The sequence below is a fragment of the Lithobates pipiens genome, unplaced genomic scaffold (genome assembly GCF_037356315.1).
Source record: "Lithobates pipiens isolate NorthernLeopardFrog02 unplaced genomic scaffold, aLitPip1_a1.2 Scaffold_18, whole genome shotgun sequence".
Lineage (NCBI taxonomy): Eukaryota > Metazoa > Chordata > Amphibia > Anura > Ranidae > Lithobates > Lithobates pipiens.
Genome location: NW_027507758.1, coordinates 564,088,850 through 564,105,380, shown reverse-complemented (window position 1 = coordinate 564,105,380; position 16,531 = coordinate 564,088,850). Strand labels below are relative to the sequence as shown.

Genomic DNA, 16,531 nt, shown 5'->3' with positions numbered 1-16,531 from the left:
AAAAGCACTTGTGGGTTTAACTTAACTTTTTTTTTTGTACAATTCTCCTTTAAGGGCCGTGGCAATGGTTGTGTCCTATGCCTACATACTTTTGCTAATAGGTGTCCCTCGTTCCCATCTCAGAAAGTTGTGAAGTATGATGCATACAATGTATAAAACATACAGAACACGTCCATGCTTACTAGCAATGCTGCTTGCAGGGAATGTAAGTTCAGTCCACAACATTTGCTGCAGATATGATGCCAGTACCTAAAATGGAGCCTGAGCTCCCATGATGCACCTGTTTCATTTTCTTAGCTTGAAAGATGATGGGAGATTTTATTAAAGTTGAACAGTCTTAGGCTTCTGCAAAACAGTGAATTAATGCAGGGCTCCATCTAGTGGCCAAATTTAATTTTGCAGTCCGGATTTGCCTACTGGAGGCAGAATAGTACTTTTCATTTCTAGGACAGCTCTGAGGTTAAAGTACACCCCCTATTGTGGGGTCACCAGTACGGTGACAAAATAGGAAAAAAAAGTGGTGGACATTTATTGTTTGGTTGCACAATTATACAAAACTACCATTGGCACTTTGGTTGAAAAATGCAACCAAAAATTAATAACATATTTCTTATTATAGCAGTTTATAAAGCACTGATAATTCATGCAGTGTGCTACATATTGTACATTCACATTAGTCCCTGCCCCCAAGGAGCTTACAATCTAGAGTCTCACATGCATACACACATGGCTAGGGCCAGATTAGACAGGAGCCAACTAACTGACCAGCATGTCTTCAGAGTGTGGAAGGAAACCCATACAAATGCCATGCAGCTTTCTGTGATGGGATGGCAACAATGCTGCACTGCTCCTGAATTCAGAGTAGAGTTGTCACTCTCAGGTTGGCTGTGCCTGCTTACGCTACAGCGCAATATACAAATGTTGCAGGGGTTTAACTATCATTATTGTCACTGCTGAGTCACAAGCCTGTCAGTCAGCACCTGGCCACACCTAGTCCACTGCTTTCTAGATTGACAACACTGCCTCTGTTGTTGAGGCCCTCCCAGTGTGAGCTGCAGAGCCTGGGAGGGGGAGCATGTGAGACATAAATGAAGTAGGATTTGGCTCAGTAAGAGAAGATGAAGGAAGTTTTTTTTTTCCTTACTATGAGGCTTGTGCATCATATTATTGACGATATTATTATAATTATTATTATGGAATGATATAGAACCTACAGTGTGCACAGCTCTTTACTATATAAAGGGAGACTGTACAATTACAATACAGCTCACTATAGTAAAATTAGGAGGGATCTGCTCGTGTAGCTTACAATCTAAAGTGAAAAAGGGGGAGGTGCAGGAAAAAAAAGTGACGTGACGTGCTGAAAATGGGCGTGGTTTACGTGGAATGGTGGGCATGGCTTATATGGGTGTGGTTCAAATGGGGTGTGGTTAGAGTCTGAGATGAATGAGAGATGGAGAAAGAAAGGGGAAAAGAGGGAGGAAGAGAGAGAAAGAAGGAAGGAAGCAGAGAGAAGGAAGGAAAGAGGGATGGAGGGACAGCAGGCCCAGATCCTACACCACAATAGAAATGCTTATTCCAGAATTAAACAAATCAGCAGATAAAGATACTCCAAACACCTGATGTTAGCGCTTCAATCATCCCAACACCATGGTTGTTGTGGTGTCAGGATGATTGAAGCGCATTATTACTATTATTACATTATAATATCGAATGAAATCATTCAACTCACCATAATCCAGAATCAGTTGGACCCCTGAGTGTGTCACCTGCCACGTCGCTTGCCACCAGATGCCATCAGGTGCCCCCAGCAGAGTCTGTCCTTGCATCAGGTGCCCCCAGCAGAGTCTGTCCTTGCATCAGGTGCCCCCAGCAGAGTCTGTCCTTACATCAGGTGCCCCCAACAGAGTCTGTCCTTACATCAGGTGCCCCCAACAGAGTCTGTCCTTACATCAGGTGCCCCCAACAGAGTCTGTCCTTACATCAGGTGCCCCCAACAGAGTCTGTCCTTACATCAGGTGCCCCCAACAGAGTCTGTCCTTACATCAGGTGCCCCCAACAGAGTCTGTCCTTACATCAAGTGCCCCCAACAGAGTCTGTCCTTACATCAGGTGCCCCCAACAGAGTCTGTCCTTACATCAGGTTCCCCCAGAAGCAGAGACCCACCTTACAGATCTGTGTCCATGGCTGCAGAGCCCCTCCTTACATCTGGAAACTCCAGCAGCGGAGCCCTCCTTTACATCTGGTGTCCCCCAGCAGCGGAGCCCTCCTTTACATCTGGTGTCCCCCAGCAGCAGAGCCCTCCGTTACATCTGGTGTCCCCCAGCAGCGGAGCCCTCCGTTACATCTGGTGTCCCCCAGCAGCGGAGCCCTCCTTTACATCTGATGTCCCTGGCAGCGGAGCCCTCCTTTACATCTTGTGTCCTCCAGCAGCGGAGCCCTCCTTTACATCTGATGTCCCTGGCAGCGGATCCCTCCTTTATATCTGGTGTCCCCAGCAGCTGGCAGCAGTGGAGCCCTCCTTACAGAGCAATCTGTGTCCTCAAGCAACAGAGCCCGCCTTACTTCAGTGTCCCTGGCAGCAGCAGCAGAGCCCTCCTTACAGAGCGATCTGTGTCCCCCAGCAGCGTGGCAGCTACAGTTCCCGGCAGTTCCCTCCCCTCTCCACTGAACCGTCTTTTCCTAAAACATTCCAGATTTTTCCCAGGGCAAAGGCAAAATCCCGAGAAATTAATCGGGATGAGCTCCGATCGGGATGAGGGTCCCAAAATTGGGACTGTCCTGGGAAAAATCGGGACTGTTGGCAAGTATGTTCATGTAGCATTTACTTCCTGGAATCCATCTGCACCTAGCTCAAGCATGCATGCAGGAGAGTGTGCTTAGCTGGGAAAACCCTTTCTCCTCTCCTCCCCTTCTGAAGTCTCCTGGGATGTATGACTTTGTTTGCCTATGCAAGCAACCAAGAAGTAACTGAAGAACTGTAAAAAAAAAAAAAACGAAGTTTAAAACAAGTAATTAATAGTAGTAATAGTAATCTAGTAATATATTTACATTATACAATCTATTTACTAATGCTATCAGCATGAGGGTTAAAAATAATGAATGATGATTGGGAGAGTTTCACTTTAACATGAAAACTCCATACATAGAATGGCTCAGAAAGATCAGTTTGCAGCAAAAAAATCTTTACCGAAAATATATATCTATTCTGACCACTAGATGGCAGTATAATAATAACTGCTTGAATACAGGTTGTTTCGTTAGTGGCTTGAGTTTTTCTATAATGGGACTATACTGTATAAGCCTTTATTTACACTTATACGATATCAGACTTTGCATGTAAGGCAGTATTCATTTCAGTGGGCCACCCTACACATGACAAATGTGTCAAAATCAGTTTTTTGTGCCTTGGGTTTTTTATACGGGTTTTAATGGCAAGTTTCATTGCGTCTGCTGCGTGTTCCCGCACATGCCAGAACCACACTTCTTGCTTAGTGCATTTGGAGCGACATGAACAATGAATGGCACCACAGGTGTGATACACAAATTTCCAGTTGAGTACTGGGCCAAATTGCCTCTCTGACTTGGTCCTTAGTTTCCTCCTTTTTTTTTTTTTTCATTCATATCCACCCCTCTATTGCTCCCAGTCTCCTCCATATCTCCAAATTGCTATTTTTTTGCTATTGTGATCTGACTTCCTATTGGAGGATGGCTATGCTTGTCCTCTATATGTAGGAATGTAGCCAGCCCCTTTTGCTCACTCCCCAGATAGACTATGGACTACAGGATGCATTGTGTATATAGAGCAACTAACATGCGCTGCTCTTTCCCAATACATAGAGGTGGGGGTATAGGTTCAGGAGCTCATTACATTACAAGGAGGCAGAAAAATACAGTAAAAAACACATTTCATGAAAACAAGATTAGAGGGACATTAAAGTGTTACTAAACCCACAACAGTAAAATCAGTCTGTATATGCAGTAAATATGCTTGTTATACTCACTGTGGAACCTAAGGGGTAAATCCTCCACATTGTGTAAAAAGGCTGTTTGACCCAGTCTTCTGATTCTCCCATTCTTTTTACTCTCCCCCATCCATCTGCTGATAGAACAGAGCCTAGGGGACAAGCTGCACATGCTCAGTTTGGTGTGTATTGCTAGAGGGCCAATCAGCACTGTCCAGACAGAGGGTCAGAGGTCCTACAGCCTCATAGGACAGTCAGAAGAGAATGAAAACTACTCCTAGAAGCTTTAACCAGACACTGATAGAAGTCACATGACTGCAATATACTTGTGATGAGAAAAGGTATTTAGCAGTTTCTATTTACTAAAACTATTGCATTTCCATGTTCTGTGTACTGTGGGAGACCACATATAGTGTCTTGGGTTTAATTACCTGATGGGTGTTACTTCGTCTTTGTTTCCCTGAAATGGGCTACCATGGATCGCATAGTAGCCCATTATGTGACACTTACCTGCAAGAGAAGCCTGCGATGTCCCTGTCTTCCTCGCTACCAGCGAGCGTCCTTTCTTCACCCCTCTTTTTTCCGGGGCTGCAAACTCCGGCTTTGTGATTGGCCCGAGTCGCGTGACGTCACTCCCGCAAATGGGCGCGGGAGCCACCTTTGAGGGCATGACCCGAGCTGGAAATGGTGCAGCGTGCCCTTTCTAACTCCGGCGCATGCGCAGAAGAAATTGCCGTACACCGATTTGCAAATATCTCCTAGACCGTGCAGGTCTGGGAGATATTTCAAGCACCTACAGGTAAACCTTAATCTAGGCTTAACTGTAGGTTAAAGTGGTTGTAAAGGATTTACAACCACTTTAAGTAGTTAATGTGTATAGATGATGTAGCGGTTGGTTACCACTAGTTACTAACATCCACCAAATCACCCTGCGGCCAGACCCCCATCTATCACATCTGAGACAATGAACAGTCATTTGCGTAGTTTTTGGTTGGGGTAAAGGAAGATGCCCATAGCACTTACTGAATTGTCATCACATTTGTAGAACATTGATTAGCAGCTTTAGCCCTGAAAAATGATGCACTTCTAACATTCACAGTCTATTTCCTCTGCATTTCTCCACTGCAGACTATTGCTCCTCTTCCTCTGCACTCACTCCTGCAGATTATCACTATTCTTGTACAAATCCTTTACTGCAAAACTGTTAGATTCCCGTTGCTTCACTTTCAGTAAGACAATAAGGGATCACTCTGAATAACCCCAGCTTGCTGGCTGTACTTTGTTACTCTACTAAAGTCTCTTAATGGTGTTGCTTGAGCAAATCAATAAGCCAGAGGCATACAGTACCTCTCCCGGGTGGCTCAGTGAATTTGGTAGCTACACAGTCTCTTGAATGATATCACCAGAATGCTTTACCATGCCAGAGATACTCGGTACCTCACCCTGACGGCCTAGCACATGGTAATAAGCGGACTACTAGTCCCAGCCAGTCTATAACTGCAAACAATGGGTTCCCCGGCCACAGCATTTTGCACTACTCTCAACAATTCTCCTTTTGCTTCTTTCACACTGACCTTCTCCAAAGGGCAAGTTCTGTGTCCCCCGGTCACAGAACTTTGTTTTACCCTCCTCAGTCCTACTGTTGCTTCTTCTTCTCTGATCTTCCCCAAAGAGCAAGTCCTGTGTTCCCCAGTCACAGCAGCCTGACACCAACACCATGGTGAAGATCTTTATCGAGGAATACATCCTAGTAGCTCCTCCAGCCCTCCTCCGCGCTCGGCGCACCCCCCACATGGAGACACCCTGTGGCAGCTACCTAATAGTCCATTCTCCTTTTTCCTACACCGTCAGAACCTCCCGGGCAGCATGTGACGCTTATATGAGAGGCCTGCCGCCTGCCAACAAGGAATGGTAATTGGTCAAAGCTCCTCACATGAGCTGCCTGCCACTCAAACCTCAGGTCCAACCTCTGTTCCAGAACAATCTTCCGGAAATCAGGGGAGGCGTCTCTGTGCTTAAAGCACACCCACCACTACACTAAACACTCCCAATCTCAAATCAAAACAAACAGGCCTAGCCTAAAGCACAGGCCTGTCTAAATTTGTCTACACTGATATCTTGGACCCCTTTCACACCACACCGCCCATAGCGCTGGCGGTAAAACGCCACTAATTTTAGCAGTGTTTTACCGCCGGATTTGGGGCGCATTTGCGGAGCATTTCGACTGCTAGCGGGGCGCTTTTACTCCCCGCTAGTGGCAGAGAAAGGGTTAAAACCGCCGGCAAAACGCCGCTATTGCAGCGTATTGCCGGCGGTTTTAACCCTTAATCTGCCACTAGCGGGGAGTAAAAGTATTACAGCGTTGCCCCATTGATTTCAATGGGGAGCAGCGGTAAACACACCGCTCCTTCACCGCTCCAAAGAAGCTGCTGGCAGGACTTTTCCTGACGTCCTGCCAGCGCACCGCTGTAGTGTGAAAACCCTCAGGCTTTCACATTACACACAATGGTGCAGCTTCTTTAGGGCGGATTGCAGTCGCTATTTCTAACACTATAGCGCCTGCAAAACGCCCTGGTGTGAAGGGGGTCTAAGACCCAGAAAAATCCTACTCTAGCACCTACCTAAAGGTAGAAGGTGCTACAATGATTTTTGGAGAATAAGGATATTGTTTAGTGTCAGTTTAAGCCCTCAGCTCATCATGGGCTTGGATCAGCCATGCTGGTACCTTCAGGTGCCGTACTGTGTACAGTGTTGCTAAGGGCTCTTTCACACTGATCTGTTTTTTTATGTGTTTTTTGGGTAAAAAAGCAGAAGAAAAATGCATCCCTTGAAAACCTATGGTACTCTTCACACTAGTGCGCTGTGGGTACGGGGCGTTTTTAAAAGTCCTGCATACTTCCTTTTTTGTGCGTGCTTAACCATTTCAATACCGGGCACTTAACCTCCCCCCCCCCCCCACTTCCTGCCCAGGCCAATTTTTTTACTTTCAGTGCTGTCACACTGAATGAATTGCATGGTCATGCAACATTTTACTCATACTACATTTTTATCATTTTTTTCATACAAACAAAGCTTTCTTTTATGCCACATACACACGGTCAGAAATTCAGGCAGCAAAAGACCGATGAGAGCTTTTGGTCAGAAAATGTGATCATGTGATCGTGCGTATGCTCCATTGGATTTTTGCTGGCCAAATTTCGACCAGCAAAAGATTGAGAGCATGTTCTCAATTTTTCGGTCGGAAAAAGTTCCTATCTGAAAATCCATTCGTGTGTATGCAATTCCGACGTGCAAAAACTCACGCATGCTCAGATTCAACTACGAGACGGAAGCTATTGGCTACTGGCTATTGAACTTCCTTTTTCTAGTCCCTCGTACGTGTTGTACGTAACTGCGTTCTTGATGGTTGGAATTTGGTGTGACCATGTATGCAAGACAGCTTAAGCAAAATCCCGTCGGAATTCCGTCAGGAAAACCATCAGAGCTTTTTCTGGCCAAAATTCCGATCGTGTGTACGCGGCATTAGTGGTATTTAATTACTACTAGATTTTTTATCTTTTGCTAAATAAACAACGATTGAAAATTATGCCAAAAAAAGTGTTTTTCTTTGTTTCTGTTTTAAAATTTTGCAAATAAATAATCTTTCTTCCTGAATTGGGGCCAACATGTATTCTGCTACATTTCTTTGGTGAAAATAACCCAAATCGGTGTATATTTTTTAGACTGTAAGAAAGTTAGAGAGTCCACAAACTAATGTATGTATCTGAAAATTGATCAATGTACTGATGGCCTTACTCATTTTTTAAGACCAAGACAGTACAATTATCCCCAAATGACCCCTTTTTGATCTGTAGGTTCAAGGTATTTAGTAAGAGGCATGATGATTTTTTTTATGTTGTCATTTTTTTTTCTCTCTTTTTTTTTTTCCATACTGTCACCTGTGCAGTACAGGGTCATCATATAATTGGTGTGGTTGTGATCAGGGACACTGACTGGTGACATTATGTAAAAAGAAAAAAAAATGTAGTAAGTTTTTTTCTTTAATACTCTTTATTTTTACCATAGTAACATTGTACTACTCTGTGGAAGTGATCAGGATTTTTTTCTTTTTACACATTATGATTGCTTATACCAATACATTTTATTGTTAAAAGCAATCATTTTTACTGAATGAAACTGATTCATTCAGTGAGTACTGCTGTGATTAGCTGTGATTGGCCCTGTCTGTACCATGTGATCACTGTGACCAATCACAGCTAGCAACACAATTGTATACATTAGTTGGCATGAAAGGAAACCATCCATTGTTTACAATTGTCATGTGATCTGCTGTGATTGATCACAGCGATCACATGGTACTGGCAGCGGGCCCGTACAGTGATCTGTCATTGGCGGGTGGCAGATTTCTCCCGCAGGGCCACGATTGTGGCGCGTTCTGGGAGGAAGTCATAGGACATCCACCCAGAATGAGGAAAGTCCTGCCCAGCCGTCATTTGACTATAGGCTGAGCAGGAACTGGTTAAAACTGGACTAAAAACCCACCTCCCCATTGAAAAAAAATGGAAAATGCATTAAAAAAACAACACAATTTTGGTGCATTTTTTGAGCCACATGTCTAAGTTTCACAGGTGCATAATTGAAATCAGGAGTGCAAAAAAACGCAGAAAAAACCCATATGCGTTATTACTGCGTTTCTTTCTTCAATGAAGCAGTGTGAAAGAACCTAACTCTGGATCTTTTGGATAGTGAAGTGTATAAAGCTCTGAGAAGTCCAGGCCTGTGAACAGAGCTCACCCCGGAGCATCTCCGGCATTAGGAAGACAATTTTTTCACCAATATGACTTCTGTAGCACGTTCCATCAGGGAAGAGCAATTGCACTGTAAGCTTCTTTTTCCACCACAAACCGCATTCACACATATGGAGACAAAGGTTTTGATTGGTTTTTGTGCTGTTGCTATTGTTTGTCATTTGCGATATTTTCTCCCACATACAGAACAACTATGTCCTCACCGCCTCCTGGGTGGCACGCAACGCTTTGCAGCTGTGGGACTTCCGCACCGGTAATCTGCTACAAGACATCCCGTTTCCAGCGGCCCACCTTCAGGGCGAGTTCCTGTACGCAGCCAGATTCTGTACGGATAGCGTGGTGCTGGCTGGGGGAAGCGGAACTTGCAGCGCTCGTGCAGCCAATATCAAGACTCAAGAGGTAAGATAATAACAGATAATAATTATCTCACCTACGCACTTCTCACCAGTACAATAACCATTTGTCTGCATATCTTCTCATTCATGTACTGCGATGAGATGATAAATTAAATTGGACCTTCACTCTAAAGCAGGGATATGCAATTAGCGGACCTCCAGCTGTTGCAGAACTACAACTCCCATGAGGCATAGCAAGACTCTGACAGCCACAAGCATGACACCCAAAGGCAGAAGCATGATGGGACTTGTAGTTTTACAACAGCTGGAGGTCCGCTAATTGCATATCTGTGCTCTAAAGCCTGGTACAGACTACTCTTTGTTTTGTTCAACTCAGCAGGGCTGAACAAAAAAAAAACCTGACAGCTCAGGAGGAGCCGATGTACTAACTACATGATTTTAGTACAGTAACCCACCCTGCTAAGCTGTTGTGATCTGACAAGGAACGCAACACCCCCCACCAGAACACTCCGGTCAGCACTCTCGGCCATTAGCTGAGAGTGCTGATCAGTAGACATGTCCAATTCGTTTAGTTGCAAATTAGTTTTTGGATGAAATTCGGCATATTGAAAGCATCAGAATAAACAAAAGTTTCTTTTAATGAATGCATATTAAAAACGAATTGTCAGAAAAAATGAAAATCCGAAAGAACGAAAAAGGATTCAAACTATGAGTTTAACAAATTGATTACTTTCGGATAATTTAGTTTTTCATATCTTCTATTATAATTTAATTATTGACTATTATTATAATTTTTATTATTTATTATTATGAACTATGAAATTATAGGTAAAATAGCTGAAGTCAGTAATTCTTCTATTTGGGTCTCTGCACCATAGCAGCTAATTTGGGATAGATTCGATTTACATTTTTATTGTAATTTCCTTCCAAATTTGGCTAAAGTAACTGTAATGCCGTGTACACGTGACCGGACTTTCCATCAGAACAGGTCCGGATAGTCCGATCGTGTGTGGGATAGTACGATAGTTTTTCTTTAAAAAATTCAGACGGACCTAGAAATAGAACATGTTTCAAATCTGTCCGACGGATTCAATTCCTATCGAGAAAACCGTTCGTCTGTATGCTGGTCCGACAGACCAAATACAACGCAAGGGCAGCTATTGGCTATTGAACTTCTTTTTCTAGTCCCGTCATACGCCATCATGTTAAAAACGAACAGACTTTAGTCCGTTCATGTATGGGCAAGTCCGTTCGTTCGGAAGTCTGTCGTAACTCAGTCGAAAGTCCGTCGGCAAGGCCGTCTGACCTTTTCTGCCGGAAAGTCCGGTCACGTGTACGCGGCATTAGTGAACGTAACAAATATGAATGCATCCGAAGTTACGAATTATCCGAAGTAACGAATGCCGATCCGATAAATGAAAAAAAAGCAAAAAAACAAATGAACCGAAAATTAAACTAAACACATTTTTCAGTGGTGCACATATCTAATTGATCAGGAGCTAATCAGCAGACTTTTTGGGTCATGCTCCTATAACAGACGCCAGGCTGAATGCCTGGCTTCTGTCGGACCAGCTGCAGTACACACGGGTGAAATTTTAGCCGGTTTCTATTGAACCTGCCGATGCCCCCCGACATTCGCCCCCTGTGTACTAGGCTTAAGGGCTGGTTCATTCCAGAATCACACAGGAACTTTTTTTTTTGCGTTCTATACGATTCTTGTGCAATCTCCTGCAGTGCAATCTGGCAACCAATTCAAATTGCACCGGAAAGCACAAAAAGTAGTGGCAGAGGGCGGGGCTTAGTGGCACTGTGTGTGTGTCAATAGACACACATAGCCTGGCTCAGGAGTGAGCCCAAACAAGTGCCCTCATAGAAAGTGGCTTCCTTGGGGGGCACTCAGAAGGGAGCAGGAGCCAGGAGCGCCGGCGGGGAACCTAAGAAGAGGAGGATTGGGATGCTCTGTGCAATACTATTACACAGACTAAGTGCGTATAAAACATGTTATTTAAAAAAAGAAAAAAACTTTTAGACTTTGCGCAAATTTTATTTTGATACTCTGGGAATGTATTTAGCTGACTTAAATTTATGCCGCGTACACACGACCATTTTTTCCACCAAAATAAACTCTGACGGTCTTTCCGACGGAGTTCCGCTGAAACGGACTTGCCGACACACAATCACACCAAAGTCCGTTCGTTTAGAACGTGATGACGTACGACGGGGACTAGAAAAAGGAAGTTCAATAGCCAGTAGCCAATAGCTGCCCTTGCGTCGTTTTTAGTTAGTCGGAAACAGCATACAGAAAAACGGTTTTCCCGATAGGAATTGATTGCGTCGGAAAGATTTAAAACATGTTCTATTTCTAGGTCCGTCAGAATTTTTGAAAAAAAAAAAGTCAGATGAAGCCCACACATGATCGGAATATCCGATGAAATGATTCCATCGGACCTTTTCTGACGGAAAGTCCGGTTGTGTGTACGCGGCATTACAGGTAGAATAGACTTGACCAGGCCAAAAGGAAGCAAATAGGAGAAGTTCATGGTCAGGGTTTAGATAACTTTAACAATGCGTTTTACATTTACGTTGAATGGCTCTCTGGTAGAAGGGTATTAGGGGAGATTTAGATGATATCGTATTTTATGTCACATAGCGTCTTTATTGTATTTTCTGGTTGCTGTGAGCACAGATAATCTAGGATTAATTACAGGCTTTACTCCTATTTCTCAACACTCTGAACAAGGAGCGAAGGTGTAAGATTCGGGGAAGGTATAGAACATAACGTGCTCTAATTCAGACATGTAATGTGACTCCAAACAAAGACGCACAGTCTTGGGTTTGTGTATGGAACATGCGTGTGTGTTTAGTATTCAGCGCGGAGGTCACATTCCTGGATAATCCCATTCCCATTGTACATATCAACTCCAATCCCAGAGAAACTCTGATAACTACAACTGATTGAAGCTGATTACTCTCTAAGCCTCGGGTTCACATCACTGCGCACGGCATTCTGCATGTAAGGGAGTCTATTCATGTTAACGGGATGCCCTACCTGCAGAAAAGTGGAAAAAAAAAATCGCTGACGTTTTTTTTAAATTGCGCCATGGCATTTTGCCGATGCGTGGGGGTGCCATTAAGAATTAAGAGCAGCACATTTTGCCTGTGGGTCAGGAATGCGTGTAAATTTGAGAGCATTCCTAACCCACACAAGTGTGAACCTAGGCTAAAGGGTCAGCATTGCCCACAAGCATGGAAGAATTCAGAAATTTTAAGATCTTAGTGAGCACCCACTAGAACTATCTTGCCAGGAAGCTGTGGATTGCCGATAATAAGCAGCTGAGGCATTCCCTGTCTGGCAACCACAGGTATACACCCCCTTCTATATGTAGGGTGGAGGTATGCCTTGGCCATTTATGATTGTCGGTCTTTCCAGCGATATATCTCAGGTGGGTTTGGATTAAGATCCATAGATGCTTTAGATCAGTGGTCTCCAAACTGCAGCCTGGGGGTCAAATATAGCCCTATGCTTGCCTCTATCTGGCTCTTAGGGGACTTTATCTCCCACTGTTACAAGGCACTGTTTCTCCCACTGACATTAACAATGGGGCATAATTCCTGGCACTGACACCAACAATGGAGCACAATTCTGGCCACTGACACCAACAATGGGATATGATTCATCCCACTGACAACAATGATGGGGCACCATTGCTCTCACAAATGGTGTTATTGATGCCAAGACATTTTCTACTCCCACTGGCCACAGTCTGGCCCCTCTAAAGTTTGAAGAATAGTAAACTGCCCATTTCTTTTGGAGCACAGATTCCCATAGACACCCTCCAAAATCATGTGGAAAGCTCTCCCTGAACAATGAAATCTGTTATAGGGGGACCAACTCCATATTAATGACCATGGTTTTGGAATGGGATGTCCAGTAAGCTCATATAAGTGTGATGGGTCCATAAACTTTTAGCCATAGTGTATGTTATTTAGAGGTGGAGCATGATTAGTGGAGTTAACATTTGGTGTGTTATTCCTCTTAAAGCTTACAAATTACATTTATGCCAGTACACCTTCTTGGTATGCCGTGTGATATATTACAACTCTAGTTATAATAGCCAATGTTTGGGGACTGTGCATGGTCCCTTTATCAAGGCATTATGTGGCTACAGAGATCAATCTGCCATAGTTTCTGGCATTGTTTCTAACTGCCCTGGAGTTCTGTATGGTTTCACTGCCTCATTGGCTGTTGCCGGAGAGGCAGTGCATTGTCTTGCATTTTCCTTAAAGTTGAATTCTACGTTTTACATAGTTACATGGGTCCAGCATATACCAATGTAACTATGCATATACCATACCTGTGGGTTCCCTATAGAAGCTGGAAATCACTGTAGTATACATTGTTACTCCAGCAGTTTCCATTAGCTTCAGAGTTCTGCGTTGATTGGCTGGCCAGCTGCATTATGGACACAGAAGGTTGCGTGGGCACCATTCAGCGCATGCTTTTCACATTCTCTGATTGGGCGAAGTGACGAGGCCGCACAGTGATGTCACACTCCCCATCCTGCCAAGCAGCTGACCTCTTGTGTGTCTCCAGTACAGCTAAGGTTTTTTTTCTCTAAACCGAACTGCTTCAAGGCTGCAGCACTCTTATCTCCATGCTGGTCCTCCTATGTAGTGAATTATTGACCTGGAACAACGTTTGAGCCAGTTAACCCTTTGTAACAACTGCAGTGAATATGCAGGACTGAGAGATATAAGAGACACTATAAAAAGGAAACATAAACTCTCCAACATCTTCAAAAACAAAAATGATTCATGTTAAATATTTTTTATCCTTTACAGGTCCTTGGAGAGGTGTCCTTGTCCCACAAAGCTGTGCAGACAGTAGACGCTGCCCCTAGTGGCCAGGCCATGGCAGTAGCAGGAGTTGGAGGAAATCTTCACATCGCAGAGCTCTGTTGACCTTAAAGATAGGATGATTGTCTTGGCCATAATGACCAAACATGTAGAGTAAAGGGTTTTTGGAAATTTGGGGAAATTCAATTTTGTATAAGCAGGTTCATTAACTTTATTGTCTAATATAGTTCTATGTATCAGTCCTTTAAAGTGTTAATAAGTTGCATTTCGATGTATTCTTTCTTTACAATGTCTCCAGTAAATACAGACGATGGTTAAGCTTCTTAAGCTGATTAAGCATCTGTTTTTTTCCCCCTGAATTACATTGGGCTCGCTCCACAGAAGATGTTGAGTGAGGAGCATTAGTTCCTGGTGCCAGCAGATACACTAAAGCTATAAACAAACACACTGGTGTACTGGGAGCCAAATATTCAATGTAGGACATGGTGCATGCTGGGAGAAGGTGTACCATACTCCTGAACAGGGCCCTATTGAGAGATGACAGCCAGTAGATGGTTAGAAAGGAGGAGGTCTTCTCTTCTACCACTCATCATTCTCAGGGAGAAAAGAATGCCTGGTCTGCTTTTGTTTGCTCCGACCAATCATCCAACAAGTAATGGAGGCAGGATGCTAACCTTGGAGCTTCCACCAAAATAAGTCATAAAGGGACAGGTTAAGTAATAACTAGTATAATTGTTAAGTTTCATGGGCAAAATAAAAATTGAAAAGGTCTGGAAAATAACAACAAATGACACCAATGCACTAAAGGACTGAGAAACTGCAATATATTACATTTTCTGCTCTTCAGTTTAGATTCACTTTAACCTTTTCAGCCCCGGAAGGTTTTACCTCCTTCATGACCAGGCCATTTTTTGTGATACGGCACTACGTTATTTTAACTGACAATTGCGCGGGCATGTGATGCTGTACACAGATAAAATTGATGTCCCTTTTTCCCACAAATAGAGCTTTCTTTTGGTGGTATTTGATCACCTCTGTTTTTTTTATTTTTTGAGCTAAAAATAAAAAAAGAAGACTGACAATTAAAAAAAAAAAAAAAAAAAAAGATATATAGATAAAAAAAATTAACTTTCTGCTATAAACATTTGCAGTAACAAAATGCAAAAGTTTAGGCCAATATGTATTCTTCTACATATTTTTGGTAAAAGAAAATCCCAATAAGCATATATCGATAGTAGATGCTATAACTTTTGCGCAAATCAAAATATGGGTTATTTTTATAGAATTTTTTTTTTTACTAGTAATGGTGGCGATCAGCGATTTTTAGTCGGACTGCAACATTGTGGCAGGCAAATCTGACACTATGGCTACATTCCCACTGCGCAGCGTTGTCGGTAAAGCGCTGCTCGCTTTAGCAGCAATTTACTGATGTTTTAGCAGGGGCGTAACTATAGGGGGTGCAGCAGTTGCGACCGCAACCGGGCCCTGTGATGCAGGGGGCCCATGCAGCCCCCTCTACATATGGCTGCTCTTTAGTTGTGCATTCCCCGCATGACCTGTGTCCTCAGCCGGCTCCTCAGAGTACCCCTCTCCTGCTCCATGCATTGCCACTCAGTCCGATGTCTGTTCTCCCCAGCCAGAGTCCCGCCCACCCCGAGTCCGGCCCACTCTGCACTGCAAACTTTTCCCGGGTAAACAAACTTTAAGCACACAGATGCAGTGCAGCCCTATGAGAGCCGGCTCCCCGGAGGACACTGCAGGCTTGTCTGCCAGCCCCCCCTCCTTCCCATCATACACAGATGATGAAAGGTCTTTCTGGGAGATATGCTGATCGCCCGTGCAGCACACTGGATGGAGCCCAGGCCAACATGGATGAGTGCATGGCCTACAGCTTGGTCATGGTGAGTGAGAGGACCCCATCCCCCACACACCATTACATACCCCCTCCATCTCCCCCTGGGGACAGGGACCCCTTCTCACATGGGGACAGGGACCCCCACTTCCCCTGGGGACAGGGACCCCTTCTCACCTCGGGGCAGTAACTTCATCTGCCCTGGAGAAAAGGACCTCATCTCTTCTGGGGACGGGGACCCCATCCTGCCTAGGGACAGTCCCCCAATGGGGCACCTAAAAATAAATAAAAATAAAAATACTGACAGTGGTGGAACTACAGGGCACACAAAGGTCATACCTGTGACCACGCCCTGGAGTTCCACCCCCGGACTCGGAGGGAAGGGCCCTGGCTGGGGTTCGGGGGGCCCTTCATGGTTTCTTGCATTGGGGCCCTGAAGGTTCTAGTTACGCCACTGTGTTTTAGCACCACTTTTCGGCCACTAGCTGGGCTCTTTTAACCCCCGCTAGCGGTCGAACAAGGGGTTAAAAGCACTTGTGTTGTGGCACTTCTGAAGTGCTTTTTAGGCGCTTCGGAAAGCGCTGCTCATTCCTTCCAAAGGGCAGGGGCGATTTAGGAGCGCTCCCAAACTGCCCCAAAGATGCTGCTAGCAGGTCTTTTTTGCCTGTCCTGCAAGTGCACCGTCCCAGTGTG

General features: G+C 44.3%; 1 protein-coding gene across 1 annotated transcript in view; it reads left to right on the top strand.

Annotated features, from left to right (window-relative positions):
- Positions 1-14,309, top strand: part of LOC143989001 (uncharacterized) — a 56,974-nt gene extending 42,665 nt beyond the window's left edge. Inside the window, exons 7-8 of the mRNA XM_077488983.1 lie at positions 8,960-9,172; positions 13,972-14,309. Coding sequence (XP_077345109.1) covers positions 8,960-9,172; positions 13,972-14,091 — 333 coding nt within the window. The 3' untranslated portion in view covers positions 14,092-14,309. The remainder of the gene's footprint in view (positions 1-8,959; positions 9,173-13,971) is intronic.
- Positions 14,310-16,531: the final 2,222 nt, after the last annotated feature.